We start from the raw sequence: 15,481 nt of genomic DNA, 5'->3' as shown, positions 1-15,481 counted from the left end.
TCAACCAATCAGCATCCCCGAGTGCCTATTCCCGAGGTTCCGAAATGATTGCTATCCCTGTAAGTTGCATTTCCCTGAGTTGTTCCTAGCTGTGAAACGCCTACGATTGACAGAGCCAGACCTCGCTCACGAGTGAGTGCACACCAAGACACCCGGCTGTGTAGGGGGTTTAACCTTTTTCTTATTTTTTTTGTGTCCTGGTTTGTGTAGAGATGGTAAAGTACAAAATTAATGAAGTAGTGAGCGCAAGAGTTAACAATGACATGAAGTAAAAGCATCAAAGATCGTGATGAAAATTCGAGGTGTAAATGCCGACAAGAAAAATGCGACCCATATGCAACCCAATGAAAAGAAAAAGGAATGAAAATGCACTACATTACAATAAAACGAAAGCAAAAGAAAAAATTAACCCTAAGGACGGAAAACCTCCTCTATATTCGCCAAATCCTTCTTGTACTCCCACTTATCATCCCCAATAGGAATCCCATACCCACACTTCCACTGAAAATAGGCATGCGTAACCATCCACCCAAACCTATCAATCTTAGCATGGAGCTGTTTATCCGTGAAGAGATACGGCGGCCCCATCCTCCTTATCAACGCCGAAGTGTGCGCGATCTCCCTCGCAAGCGTGGTCCCGAGAACCTGCCAATTGCTAATGCTAGGTACTCCATCACCCTGATCCGGGCACGCGGGGAGAGAACTGAGTGGCCGCCGGTACTCGGCGTGCGCGGGATCGAAGATCTTGGTGCAGGCGTAGAGGAAGTTATTCTCCGGGTTCGTGGCGGCGAGGCGGGATGTTGTGTGGTCGGGCTCTTTCAAGCTGTCGCACGCGGGTGTCGGGGCCTCGCAGTCGACGAAGATAGTGCCGAATTCGGATTGCGGGAGGACGTACTCGTTGACGCTCGCGCAAAGTTTCAGGAAGAGGTGGTAGTCAGCTATCGGTAGCCAGTTTTGGAACCAGTTGTTGTGGGCCGTTGGGCTGAGTTCCATTGCTCCGAGCACCATGGTCCGAACGTCTTCGAAGCCTGTGCGGAAAACGTTTGTGGCGTCTCGGAGGCCGTTGCCTAGTTGTGTCGTGCGACAGCTCTTTCCGTAGTCCTGGGGCAGTTTGAGGTCGCGGGATATGAGCGCTTCGCTCGATGATCCTGCCGGGGCGGCGATGGTGGTGATGGTTTGGAGGAGGATTGGGAGGAGAGGAGTAGTGAGCTTCATGGTGACAAGATGTAAATAAGTGAAAATAAAAATAAAAAATGGATGAAATGCTAGAACTCCGAAAGATGCTATGCCATGAAACTGGAAATCGTGAAATCGAAAACAAGAGACTTGCTGTGTGATGAAATTAGAAGAGATATCCAAAGTGGCTTTTCAGCTCAATTATATACAACCCGCCTTCCATATGCGCCTTAATTACCCAGTGTGTAGTGCGATCTCGATAATCAATGACACCGCCGCCACCACCACGATCTACCGTGCATGCCCCCGCTCCACCCTCTCTCAGAAGCCAAAATAAAACACGCGCATCCCCAGACGTTGACTCCCGCAGACCAGTTGAGGAAAATCTACTAATAGGATCTGCGAACCCGGGAACCGGGTTTCGAAGCCAGCAGAGACCTAATCTGGACGAAATCTACTAATTTTAGCTGAGCTACTCCAGAAGCGGAAGTGCGGACGGGTAATTTCCTCACAAGGGTAATTTCCTCACAAGCGTAACTTCCTCACGAGGGTAACTTATAGATGAAACGAGAGTGGCGGTGTTTAGGGTTGTTACAGTTGTGTAACGGCGGCGGGTACCCGGGGGATACTATTACTATTTACCGTGTATATTTATTTTTTGATCCACCTTTTCTGGGGAGGGAGACCTGGGGCTCCCTGGATACCGTATTATATTTTTGATGGAGCGGATAAGTTACGGAGGGTTTATCAAGTCCTGCAGGCTCGCGACAGATTGTTCTCTCTCACTTGGGCACATCTCTTCACTTCGAAATCTGTACCTCAAGCAAATAGCTATCCACCTACTAGTGCATAGGGTATAGGGGTAGTTTAGATGAATGCGGGCCCCAGAATTTCTATGTGTTTGCCAGCGAAGACATCGGCATACCTTACTGGGGCTCCGCTATGATAGCACTGTTTGGTAAATACGCTGCCTACCAAATCGCCACGCTGCGCGCTAATCCAGCGCAACCACATTGCAGCCCTGCTACGAGTAAACAACTGGTTCACCCATACAGCGCCATCCATCCATCCATTGGTATCTCTCCCACCAAACAAGGAAAGTCCTTCCTTCCCTCCTCCCTCAGAATCACACGATCATAGCCTTGCTCCAAAGTCTATAATTACCCACCACGCACCGCTACCGAATATAGTTATAGTTTCGGCGGGCAGATTTGTGGGGAACCCTAGCCCGTCCTAGTTATCTATTTAATTAACTTCCGAACAATACACTCGAGTACGAGTACAGAGCACGAAAATCGGCGGGTGACGAACAGGGATTAGTAGCAGGTGTTTTTGTTTTGTTATGATACTCTCTACATGCACCCTGACGAATTTCCTTTATTGTCTTCCAAAATACCCCTGTCCGTGACCCACCGGATTTCGTGCCCCTGTTAAAAACGGTACCGGTATTTGGGCATCACTCCTACAATACACGCCGCGGGTTGCCCTGTGCACGTGCGGGCCGGTGCCTTTTTTTTTTTTTTTTTTTTTGTTAAATCGTAGAATCTATTTGCTTAAAGGTGCAAACCTCCACTATAAGAGCACAGTCCGGCTAAAGCATGGATCCTAGATACAAGGGCACCTCTGCAATAACCACCCCACACCCCCAATTTAGTCCTTAGACATGCTGGTCAAAAACCTCCTCCACAGGCCTAGGGGAAAACAAGCCAGCCCAAGTCCCTCTGGTATGTGACCAACTGCACATCCCCCCCATGAAAGCTCCTTTTGCACAAAACAAAAAAAGCACAAAACAGGACCGGAAGGAGCCAACAAGAAAACCCACACTGTATTCTCTTGAGAAAAAAAATACAAAAGAAACTCAACAAAGGAAACCACCTTGATAAACCATGTTCCCCATTTTTCAGCTGGTCCAGCCTTGGCTAGCAGCTAGGAATATAGGGGAGAACCATGATGCATTCGCTTCATGTGATGAAGGCAACCGACCTGGACATGCCAGCCCCCAGTGGAGTGATCGCTTATGGCTGGTCGGATGGGTGAATGACCAGAGGCAGTGCAATACCAACTATGCGTTGCTGAGTAACCCAGTCATTGGTAAAGTAGTAAACCCAACCGAGTAAAATAACCCAGAGGGGTGGAGGAGTAGTCGCAACCTTGCACAGCTTAGCTGAGGTGGCCACCATGGAGGGAGGGGGAGGACAGGAACCACAATCTGGTAGAGGGACCCAAAGTCCAATGCCAGAGGGGGTGAAAATTTCGTTTAGCCTCACGATGAGGTTTGGTGTCCAGGCTTATGAAGCTTCCAAAGTTCAGCACAGGAGAGAGGATTGTGAGGTGGTAGAGCATGGTGTTGACTACCGCCACCACCTTCCCAAACAGGAAGGTGAAAAGCGGGGTCAGGAAAATAGCGGAAGAGAAGCTTGTGCGGGCCGGTGCCTACTGGTACAGTAGTTGTACAGTAGTTCGAGCTGGGGCGAGGGCAAGGGAAGTGGGTGACTTGCGGAGAGCACCGTGCACCGGGTCCAGCGGTGTCACGGTATCGATAAGCTAATTTGGCCCAACGTAGTATTTTGAGCACAGTAATGTAATACTGGAGTGGTGCGTTGTATTACAGGGATTTATTTATTACATGTACGATACTGTATGATTGAAGCACTGCATGGCAAATTATAATACAATGAGTTCCAGACCGAGCAGGTCGAGCACTGTATATATCCGGCGTAGTATACCCTCCCTTGTAAAATAACCGCTGTGTATGCCACACCTGCTTTTTGATAAGATACCTTATATTGTACTGTGCCGTTCATCATCTCTGCAACACCATAATGTAAGGTAAAAGTGCAATAACCTAGATCGTGGCGCAAGATCCCCGATTAGAAATTCTAGGCAGGTGCATATAGTTGTGCACTTGCCTGACCCGTGCGCTACTAGGAAGTGCTAGTTTGTCCTCCAGAACAATGCAACTTTAGCTGGTTGGAGCGAGAGTGGCTCTTGGGCAGGCCAACGAGGGTCCGGGCCTTCTGTGGGTAAGAGGAGGTGTAAAAGAGGAAGGGCGTCCAGGGATGGCGGTGAGAGGTTGGGTGAAAATCGGAATACTATCAGTGGTGGTATGTATTGCACTCAGACTGACTTGAACTGTAAGACTAAAGCTGCATTGACCGGGACATTACCGGTGTAGTGATAAACGACGCCCTTCACGCAATTCCCCGAAATAAAATCCAGGAATCCCCTGGCAACGTGTGCCTTTGATCAATAGGCGCGCCATGTTGAAGAAGGAAATACTAGCCACTTCAAGTTTCTCGTTCAGGCTTCCGTCAAAGAACTAAAACTAAGGGGCACCCTCAGTGTGCATGGAGAAGTATTCTATGATAGCCTGGTCCGAAATAAACAATATACCGGTACTCGCTCTATGCCGAAGCGAATATTAGATAATATCTAAATTATTATATTGAGAGAGCTTACTAATCAAATATGGGGGTGTTTTAAATTTAAAACCTCCAAAGAAAAAATGAAAACAAAGTCCTTTTATTTTTTTCACAAAGCCGCCTCTTTCCCGCATCCACCTACAGCATTAGGCAGGTATCAATAACGGCACATATCCATCGTGTGCGGAAGAATTATTAGGTACAGTAGTATGGCGATGCATGGTTTGCTACGGCGTCGGGACCGACATCAGAAATTTGAATGTACCGTGCAGGTACCCGGGACTATACGGTGCCAGCACGTTAATCTATTAGCTGCAGCAGGGAGTCCCTATATTTCTATTTATCGATATAAGCTATCATCACCTGGACCATCAAGACATTGAACATCCCCTGCCGCCCTCGTCGGTTTCTGAGACAGATGACTAAGGAGAGCTTGACCCTCTACCTCGGTATTCCTCATTCAATCATTTTATCTAACAGGCGCCGCCTAAAGGCATGTGGACAGACGGCATTACAACTGGGTAAACCAACCCTTATCCCGCTTATCCCGCTCTACCTCTAGAAATTATCATCCAGAGATTATCCGCGTAGGTGTGGTCATACGGCTAATATTAGTTCTGATCAGGGGTCTCCACGTGGTCCGTGGTACTGGAGTACTTTCTAGATCTACTCCGGGAGGCGGATGCCGGATCAGCTCCTCCTCTCTAGCTAGCGAACAAAAATCGATTGAGTAGGCATTTGGGGATCCTTGGCTGTTGATAAAAAGTTACTTATGAGCCCCTATCTTAGACGATGACAGGAGTGGCAGGGGACACGGCATTTTCAGATATCTTCCTGGCCTGGGAGATAGCCAACTAAAATAGTAGATAGACGGTTCCTGAGTGGATGATCACTACTGACATCTAGCCCTCGTCGATTCGTAGAGTGTCCGGAAATAAACGCCAAGAATCAGCGTTTTATGTCCTGGTGGGACGATTTTGACACCTGCTTCCAGATAGCGGTGCTTTTACCAGTTGGATGGCCTATAGCTTAAATTCCAAAGTCAAAGATTTCTAAGTGTTTCGTTGCTTTACGGAGCATACCTCTACCGGAATAATAGTGACTGAGAGGGGAGCTGCCAACTCATTTGTGCTTTACCCAATCATTATGACAGCCTCGGTTTATGTGCGTCGGCGGGTGTTTTAGCACTGCAGTGGTAGGTCAGTGATCTCCGCATATGGCTCGGGAGAAATAAATGGGATGTTAACGATTTAGTTCTGGTGAACAGGACAAAAAGCAGGAAGAAATAAGGTTAATTCGGCCACAAAAAACTTGCTGCCTAGACTTAAACTGGGTCACCCGGCGTCCTCTCCCAAAACAACTAAAATAACCATAACCGAACCAAGTTCTATGCTGTCATATTGAAGTTTCTTCCTCCACTGAGATCTGGTGTCTTTTTTTTGTCTTTGTTTTTATTTTCGTATTTTTTTGCCTCACAGCGCTGAACTGCTGTGCTCCCCAAACCGAGAGATTCTTTACTACATAGCACAAGGTCAACTATTCCTATTTTTGCGGCATGATATACAGCATTTACATTGGGCACAGTTTCTAAGTTTCTCACCCTCCTTACATCCATCATGTCTATCTCAAACAGGCTTTTAAGGCGTGATTAGCACACCGTAATTTGAGATAGCAATTTAGGACCGCCAATCACCACATGCAGAAAGGGATTATGTGAGCAGGTTCCGGGTTCCCCTATTTGTCAATTACCAATCGCTTTCTCGAAAAATATTTGAGAGGGTGGGATATATCTCAAACCACGGCGTGCCAAACACATCCCGAAGCCTGCCTATTCCCCATAGTCTAATCTCTCGAGGTTTTCTCACTGGAGGCTCTGTATCTATACCGTGCTTTTACATCACAGGAAGAAAGAAGGTATAAAAGGAGAACGAACCGAATAATTTTAGATCTCGATAATTTATTTTTATTCTACCAGTGAAGACCGGAGCGAGGGCTTGGGGATCCCGATATAACTCCCAGGCATACACTGATTTTTTCTTTCCCCTCTCCATTACGCAAAATATTAGGATTTGCTGGTCATGCAAGATAGATTGTCCCCTAAACTCACCCGACATCAACTTTGTTGAGCACTACTGACAGAAGCTTAGGGGAAAGCTACATAAGACGTTTCCTAACAAATAGCCATCTATTGAAGTAGCCAATGTGCTGTTAGGAGGCTCCTAGCAGAAGCCCTTAACGGGGCTGGACTAAGGAAAGCTGAGGGGATTTATCGGGAAAGCTATCCGAGTTTTTCAACCTCAGGGATTAGTTACAATTTTGGAAGACAAGGGATGATATGCCAAAAATTAATTTTAAGGGATATTCTTGTGCTTTCACCCCAGCTCTACTGTCTCCCCCAACCAATCCGAGCTTCCAGGTGTGGTGGTGAGGTGTCAAATATCACTTGTGAAAGCACCCGTTATTTCATGGACCGACCGAAATATCTATCACCGTAATCTATGACATGTCTGCTCACCTTCCGAGAGAGGCAAGGAATACAGACAAAACAGAAGGCACAGATTGCACATAACTTCCCGAGGGCAATCGAAACCGGCCTTGGGTTGAATAACGCCACTTCCGAGATGGCGACGGTAGCCAGGGGGATACCCTTACAAGCTCGTAAAAATGTTTTATTTTTAAAAAAAAGTAATCACGAGTAGCAGAATGGGAAGCACATTTGCGCCTCGTTCCGGGGATAATCACACATTCTGCTTTGGCCGGCAAAGTTAACCAGAGCCCCTCGATAACCCAGAAATTTACCTAAAGGGACTCTTAACCACTCCCGTAACATATTCTGCCGAAACGCAATTCTTTTTTCTCGGGGATCTGCTTCCTTACTACGTGGCTCTGCTCAAATAGTAATCATTCTACGAATCTATCCCTCGGAGTTTAGATGTATCTATATAGTATCATATAACATTTGCTCATGATATCCGGTGTTTATTACTCCACACAACCCCAAACAAGGCAATGCTCAAACCCTTAGAACCATCTCTAACACCTCTCGTCCTTAACGAGCTTTCAATACCCCTCTCCGCTGATCAAACCCTTATTCATAACATCTCTATTCCCATCACCGGAAGAGAAATATAGTTCCGGACTCTGCCGGTAAAGTGTGCACAAGGTACGATATCCAGCAGCGCGCGACGCTTTGGTATAAAACCACCCGCAAAAAAAAAAACCGAGTCTATGACCAAATCCGGACCATAGTAGAGTTACTCCTTTTTTTTCTTTCTTTTTTGTCTGAGAGGTTTGGTTCTTTTTTTTTGATAGGAATGGGCATTGAACCTAGTTGCCACTTTCTTGAACTCTGAATCTGATTCTAATGCGCCTCCCGTTAAAAGATAATCGGTGCACACAATAGAGCCTGGAACCATCATAACATGGTGAAAAACTTTTCCCTCTTCACAATATTTTAGGCGCGCACCGGGTAAGCCATACTACGCACACCCCCAAGTACAAATACGAATACAAATACGAACGCATTTCAAAAACCTGTGGTCTAGCCATGGGTGGGGAAACATGCCAAGAAAATAGTACAGGGAGAAAGGTGTGAAATAGGAAAGTATCGTATACAAACAGACGGCACCCCTCGCCTCCTACGTACCATCTACGAGCAAACCACCAAACCTCCTACCGGCTTATCACGGCGGCAGGCATTGCACTTCCCAGTAAAACACACAGGCCGCTTACGATACCACATCCGCATTCCCCATTAGTGACAGTGCACGAACACCCTCAACAATGACTAATCCAATTCCATAGTGAGCAAAAATCAACGCCATCAATCCAGTAATACATTATAGTCGGCAATTCGCAGTGGAAATGATAATGGGCGCATGGTTTAGGGGTATAATATCTCATTTGCAATGATCTGATCATAACTTGAGATGGTCCTGGGTTCGATTCCCAGTACGTCCAGTTTGCTTTTGTTTTTTTCCTTCTTTCCACTTCCTGGACTAGGTTAAGAGGCTAACTAAGCTCAGCGCTTAGTGCTTTTCAGCCTCTATATCTTCAGCATTGGTCTAAATGCCCGTCGGCAGCAAGTAAGTTAAGGGCAACAAGGGCTATCAAAACCTACGAAACTCAATTACTAGATTTGAGTTCCGTGGTGTTAATGCACTAGCGTACTAGGCACTATACTGGTACAGTCGCACCCCACTGTCCCGGACCTCGCTCTCCCGGATCCCCCGTTGTCCCGGACGAAATTCTCTGAGCTCTGAATTTTTTTGCACCAGGACGTACCCCGTTGTCCCGGATAATCCACTGTCCCGGACAGATTCAGCGGATTTTGGCCGTCCGGGACAGCGAGGTGCGACTGTACTCGTGTCTCCGCGCCAAGAATTAGAGCCCGTTTCGGAGTAGACAGCGGACACATGAGAAGTATAATCGCATCGCTATTAGAGGACCAACTCACGATTTCCGGTGATCAGTGTCGTCAGCAGATAACGGACCAGCGCGTAGTATACCGAACCGGCCGGTTGATGGCTGCGGTGCTGGGGGGGAAGGGGCAGGGGCCAGTCTTCTTCGACACCCCCCCCGCGGGTTATTGGTAGAAGTAGGCATCCCGGAATCACTGCCTGTCTGTTCGTCCGGGTTACTAAATAAACGAGTGATGGGGGGGGTGATCCATGGGGGTGGCAGAGGGGTAAATCGGGTCGCCGGTTGAGAGAGCACCCAAAGGTCGACATGAAAGATCGACATCTGCGTTCTTGGGTGGATTATGATACTTTAATCTGCGGGAAAAATCCGAACACAAACCTCAGTGAGCCAATGTAGGGGTTTGAACCTCTTCCTTCGGTTTCGCGGTCATGTCATGTTATTCTGGTGAGCAAGAAATCAGCGGTAGTGGGACCAACCACCGTATCACACCAGCGCATTAGAGCCGAGTTTTCCGGGAGTATGTCGGCTACAATGACATATACCGCGAGTTTACGTTGTATTCATAAGGGGGGAACATTCCAGTGCATAAACAACCGAATTAGGAACCTTAGACTAGAAAATTGGTATCCAAACATAGCCTTCACAAACTCCAAACACTACCCAGGTCCACTCCTAGATCGCTACCACTACCTACCATCCTCCCTGTCCAACCCCCTCTCCTTTACAACCCCCCGCGCCTTCTTTCCACCCCTGTTGCCAACCTTCCCACCAACCAGCGTTCCATGAACCCAATCCAACACCCCCCAAGTGGAATAATTTCCCATCCCCTTGGAGGAATAATGCACCGCAGTCCTCTTCCCCGCACAACCCACCAAGCCTGAAAAGAAGGGCTTTCCATACCCACTATGAGTAAAGGCTTCTTCCAGCGATACAATTGAGATGAAGGCAAAGTATGTTAGCGCGTGGAAATGAAGGAACGCGGCGGGGGCGTAGACCGGTATGAAGCGGTGTATGAGGTATGGCAGTGGATGGTCGTAGTGTGCTAGTGCGGGCCAGAGCGGGGGTGGGGTTGGGGGCGCATGTTGCCACCGGGTGTGGAGGCTGGTAGCAGAGTGGAGATAGTAGCGGTGGAGGTAGTATTGCAAAACCTATTACCCATTAATCCAGTCCCCCCACAAGTTCGCGGGCAAGGTAACAAACCTCCTTCAATACCAGTCCCCTCACTAAATCCCACACCACCCCGCCTGGCAATGGCATACTACTGGAAACCCTAACCGCGCTATTCCACCCCGCAACCTCCACAAGCGTCCACTCCACAACCCCTTGAGCCCCTACACCTAGCAGCATATTTCCCATCGCCACCGCGACCACCTTGCCAGCCCGCCTGTCAAACTGCGCATTCGTGCCGGTGTGGGTCTTCCATTCTGATGTTATGCTGGGAAGTGCCGTGTCCAGGAGGTAGAAGAATAGGGCCGGCAGCCAGAAGAATATGAATCGCGAGATCAGTGTTCCGAGGAGCTCCACGCGCAGCGGTGGGTGCGCTAGGAGAAGGGTTGACCAGGTTATGTAGAAGAAGAGGAGGTTTAAGCTTGTGCTCCAGGAGGGTGAGGTGGGGGTGAAGAGGAGGGTTAGGCCGCAGAGGGTGAGGAGGGTGTCTAGTAGCATTTTTGAGTGTTTTTGTCACTGTGGGTAGTTGAGTTTAGCGAGATGGTTTGGAGGATGCAGCATTATGCTGGACATGCTCGGGTTATCCTAGGATGGATGGGTTGACGTCACGTTCGTGGGAAATCAAGGAATGTTACGAATGACTTCTGGCGGAAAACCCTAACCCACTGCTTTGGAGGGTTGTTGAGGAGCTTGGTGGAAAGGGTTCGTGGTTGGTTATCTTCAATATGTACAGTACTGTACAGTACCGCGTGTCTATCTCAAAGTGCTGATCTTATCTGCACGCATCTAATCTGATAGCTGTCTCTGCATACCCTGTCCTGCAATATATTCACCTCTAATGTACACATGAAGAAAGAAAACATAGGTTACAGGACTGGAAAGAAATTTTTTAATTTTAATTTGTTAGTATCATTGCTGAGATAGTGTGAAAAAGAAGTGATGTGGGATGACTTACCATAATGATTGTATGGTGCTAGAGGAAAAAGAGAAGTGGTATGGGTTTAAGAAGGAAAGACTGTCAACCATGTGGCACAGTCAAATGCAACAGTGGCTGTGCAAAGATTGCCAAGAAAGTGAATGATTCACTATGAGGACGTGTAAATATTGTATTCCATAAGAAATATTAATTATATACAATAGTTTGAGAGTCTGAAACTCTACGATAACTGCTATATATCTTGGTAATCTTCTCTCCATAGTCTGGTGTGCCATAAGCAAAACCTTCATGGTATGCTCTCATCATTCTCTCAGTATGTGTCCAGAACTTCCAGATTAAAGTTGCCTTTACTGAATTCAGTCATTCAGGTAGTATTTTACTTAATGCATGATTATTGTATCCGCATTTTCCTCATGCATAGTGCTTTACAGCCTTCCAAAAGTACTCAATAAAATTGAGTTTGCAGTGATACTTAGGAAAAAAACCAATAAGGTGTCTGTAACGATCCCTCCTTGGATGGTTAGTTCTTAGTGACGGAGAACGATACTTCTCTTCTCTTTCTTCTTCTTTCTTCGTCTTATGACAGCACTAGGCCTCTGCCTACGTTACCGATAGTACAAGACCACTGTCTTCTATCAGGAACACCTATCGTAAGCTTTCTCTAACTCTTCTTCGTGAAGAACTTTCCTTGATGTAACAATAACGTTGCAATAAAGATAAAGATTGTAAAGGTGTTTCATATTCGTTAAAGTAATAAGTAGGAAAAGTACTTAGAACAAAGCGTGAAGAACCTATCCTCCTTGGCCGCATCGGCCTCCTTATATAGTGTTCTTCCCACCCGTAGTCATGTGACCCAAAGTGGTCACATGTGCGAAATCAACTCATAACAAACTAGTCATGTGACCGAGATTGTCATATGCTCAAAACCCATGACCTCATAATGAGGTCATACACAAAACTCATAAACCAATCATAATGTAATAAACAAGTCATATGACTTGACTGAGTCATATGAGTGAAATCCATGACCTCATAACGAGGTCATGTGCAAAACATAAATCATATGCACCAGGCGTATCCGCAAGGCATACTTGTAAGGCATACTCGCCAGGCGTACTCCCATGACTCATATTTGAGCGATATGCGAAAGCATTACAAATCCCACACATAACAAATCATATGACTCGAATGAGTCCTATGTGTGAAACAATAACATACCTGTGACTTATAACCATGTGTCATGTGAAAGCCTTTTCCTCGCCAAGCCATATTCGTGACAGTGTCTATTTAATTCCACCACTTCTTCCATGCTGCTTCTTTGAGCTTTAAAATCTGGCTCTTTGGCCATCAATGTTCTTGCACAATATGAGTTTTCTTTGAGGCATACTTTGTTCTTTTTTCTACCTGGTTTACTGTATTGCACTTGCAATTTTGGTTTCCATAGCCTCCTCTCATTCAGTACTTTTTGGAGTCCCTTTAGTGAACTATCTGGCCTTTCCATCAATTGAATCTCTCTAGTTAAAGAATTTATGCCTGGTCGAAGTAGTACCTGGCCTCCTTTTGGATATAAGTTTATTATACTTGCTCTGAAGGCATCCGGTGTATAGGCTGAGTGACTTGTAGCATTGTCAAACAGGAATAGAGCTCGGCAGCCAGGCAATGCAACTTTAAAGATGGGAATTGCCAGCTCTAGAACCTGCTCAATAAGTTAGTCACCATCTTACCACATATCAGCACTATATTTAATTGAACAGGTAGTAAGATGACAATCTCAATACTTTGGGCCCTTTTGTTGGTTTCTATATTCTGGGTTAGGATCAGGGTATTCATCATCAGGAACTCTTAGATATTTTCCGGGAGTAACAAAATTGGACACTCTCATCCCCTTAATATGTGATTTCTACTTGAGTGCAATATGATCATCTTTAATCCAAACCTTAGAATGACAATTATTTGCATTGAATGTAGTCTGATTATGGACAACCAATACATTAGACTTGACTCTCACTGGGAGATTTGGTGGAAATACTATTCAAAGCTCTTCACTTTCATTTGCGGCAAGCAACTCTCAGGGTACCAGTCGATCATCATATACTTTCAAGGTAGGCAAGAAATACTTCTACCTATATTTAACTATATTAGCCCGGATATGTTCCTCCTTGTAAGCCCCTTTTCCTATATCCTGTAGTTTATAGCCTATCTCCTGCAACCATTTTATGGCCGTCTGAGTGCTCAAAGTATCTTGTATCTTCTGTCTCTCTTCTGCCAATTGGGCTAGCTGGACTTTGATTTCTGGTGTATATCGTAATAGAGGTATTTTCAACACAGGCTGTTCTTTGAAGGGTAGTATCCCAGCCTGCCAATATCATGAAATGGCTTAAGCAACACTTTAGTCTGTAATCCTCCCTCCTGTGCCAGCCATGTACTCTCGCAAGGCTATCTTCCTTCCTTTATCATCAATCAATCGATGGAGCATAGTGGACTTCTGCTGATATGACAGAGGAATATGGAAGTTCTTAATCCAACTCTTTTCCTGTTGCATAATGCAATTTCCACTTCGTTCCTCATGACTACTAGTTGCTGTAACAATAGATGCCTTTTCTTTGGGAGTTCACAGCTAAAATGTTTTCTGCAGTCCGTATATATGGAATTGAAAGACTTCTAGAACTTGGAGGTACCATACAGAATTCTGTCCTTTTCACTTTCACCTCTTCAAGTTTAATAGTCTCTGCATATCATGAATTCCTAAAATATTTATTAATCATTTCAATATTCAAAATACTGTAAGTTTAAAGAAAATACCTTTTATCAAGATTTGAGGCTTAAGCCGCATTGATTGATACTTGAATAAGACTAGCTAGCATCTAACAGCTTTAGCCATATCATCTCTTTCCTGATTTACCTCCTCTTGCACTTCTGGCTCCCCCTCCTCCTGTCATCCAAGCTCTAATGCTTCCTCTTCTCTCCATTCTTCATCTTCTACCTCTCTCTCCTCTACTTCTTCTCCAACTTCTACATCCCTTATTCTCTTATCCTCCTTGATTCTCTCTTTTATCCTATCTCTTTCTACTTCTAAGACTGACATCTGATCCTCCTTCACATCTTGACATTTTCCTAACTGGGATTTACTTCCATCTTCCTGTGTTTGCAATTGAGTTTTTTTCTTTCTGCTTCAAATTGTTTGCTGACATGGGGTTTTCCCTCCTCTGTCTGTACCACTAAGGCTTACAACTAATCCAATACAATTCCAATTATTAGAAAGTTAGTTTTAGGTCCAGCCAACTATTATAATTTAAAAAACTTGGAGAAAACTTACTCAGAAGAATAACTTTCTCATTTGTGACTTCTGGCTCTGGTGTCGAGGCTCACTTCTCAAGTTGAACAGGATCAATATGCCTTTTGGATCAGCTATCAAGCTTGGGTGTCAGGCAACAGTGTTGTTTACATCATCTAATTCCAGCCATTTGAACAATGTAGTTGTTTATAGTGTAACGTGTTCACAAGATGCTAATTATGTTATGGATAAATGGTAAGATAGTTGGCAGGTGGCCTGCTCTACCAGAGAAGAGGCGAGAGCTGGAAACTAATACAGATTTTGAAAATGTACTGGGAAATGAAGAAGTAACCGTTCAACCAAGTATATTGAAATACTGTCTGTTAAAGTCTGCCTTTTTCCATCATGGAAAGAGGCGGTCTTTAAATACACAAATCTTGCTCATGGCTAGCATGAATGAAAAAAAAAAAAAACTAAACAAAGGTATCAAGCAATATCCTTTAGTAAAAACAAATCAAGTCTCAAGACGATACTTGAAACAAAAATAAAACAAAAGTAAGTACTAAATGATACTTAAAACAAACCAAGTATTAAAGCGATACTTAAAACAAAATATAAAACAAAACTAAGTATCAAATGGTACTTAAAACAAACCAAGTACCAAACAATACTTAAAACAACACATAAAACAAAATTAAGTATCAAATGATACTTAAAACAAACCAAGTATTAAAGTGATACTTCAAACAACACATAAAACAAAACTAATAACAGAGTACCTGTACCGGTTACATTCCTGAAAACAAAACAATTGTTTAACAAACAAAACCTAATAATCATCAGAAATGGTGTCCGAGAAGCTAAAAGCTTTAGTTTTTGCTATAAGTTCTTCATCATAAGTGCCACACCAGGCAAAAGAGGAAATCCTAAGAAAACATCTGGACTCAAAGAAATGCAGATGACAGTAGTTACAAATACCAGATTCATGCTGTACATCTACGCAAGTATTATTAAAATCAAGATAGCAGTCTACCCCAAAGGATCACAAAGTTAGTCTTCAGATTAAATAAAATTGCAGTTCCA

General features: G+C 44.9%; 2 protein-coding genes; both read right to left on the bottom strand.

Annotated features, from left to right (window-relative positions):
• Nucleotides 1–208: 208 nt before the first annotated feature.
• GSTUM_00011650001 (uncharacterized protein) lies at nt 209–1,340 on the bottom strand. XM_002842040.2 has 1 exon: nt 209–1,340. Exon 1 carries the CDS (start codon nt 1,213–1,215, stop codon nt 412–414), a length of 804 nt encoding a protein of 267 aa, XP_002842086.1. The 5' UTR covers nt 1,216–1,340; the 3' UTR covers nt 209–411.
• An 8,315-nt stretch (nt 1,341–9,655) lies between these two features.
• On the bottom strand, nt 9,656–10,745 carry GSTUM_00011649001 (uncharacterized protein). XM_002842039.2 has 2 exons: nt 10,221–10,745; nt 9,656–10,168 (listed from the first exon to the last, which is right to left on the bottom strand). The coding sequence occupies exons 1-2, from the start codon at nt 10,683–10,685 to the stop codon at nt 9,707–9,709; spliced, it is 927 nt and encodes a 308-aa protein (XP_002842085.1). The 5' UTR covers nt 10,686–10,745; the 3' UTR covers nt 9,656–9,706.
• Between the last annotated feature and the right edge of the window lie 4,736 nt (nt 10,746–15,481).

Source organism: Tuber melanosporum, assembly GCF_000151645.1.
Source record: "Tuber melanosporum whole genome shotgun sequence assembly, scaffold_89, strain Mel28".
NCBI lineage: Eukaryota > Fungi > Ascomycota > Pezizomycetes > Pezizales > Tuberaceae > Tuber > Tuber melanosporum.
The sequence above is the reverse complement of the archived record's forward strand: the minus strand, read 5'-3'. Positions and strand labels throughout refer to the sequence as shown.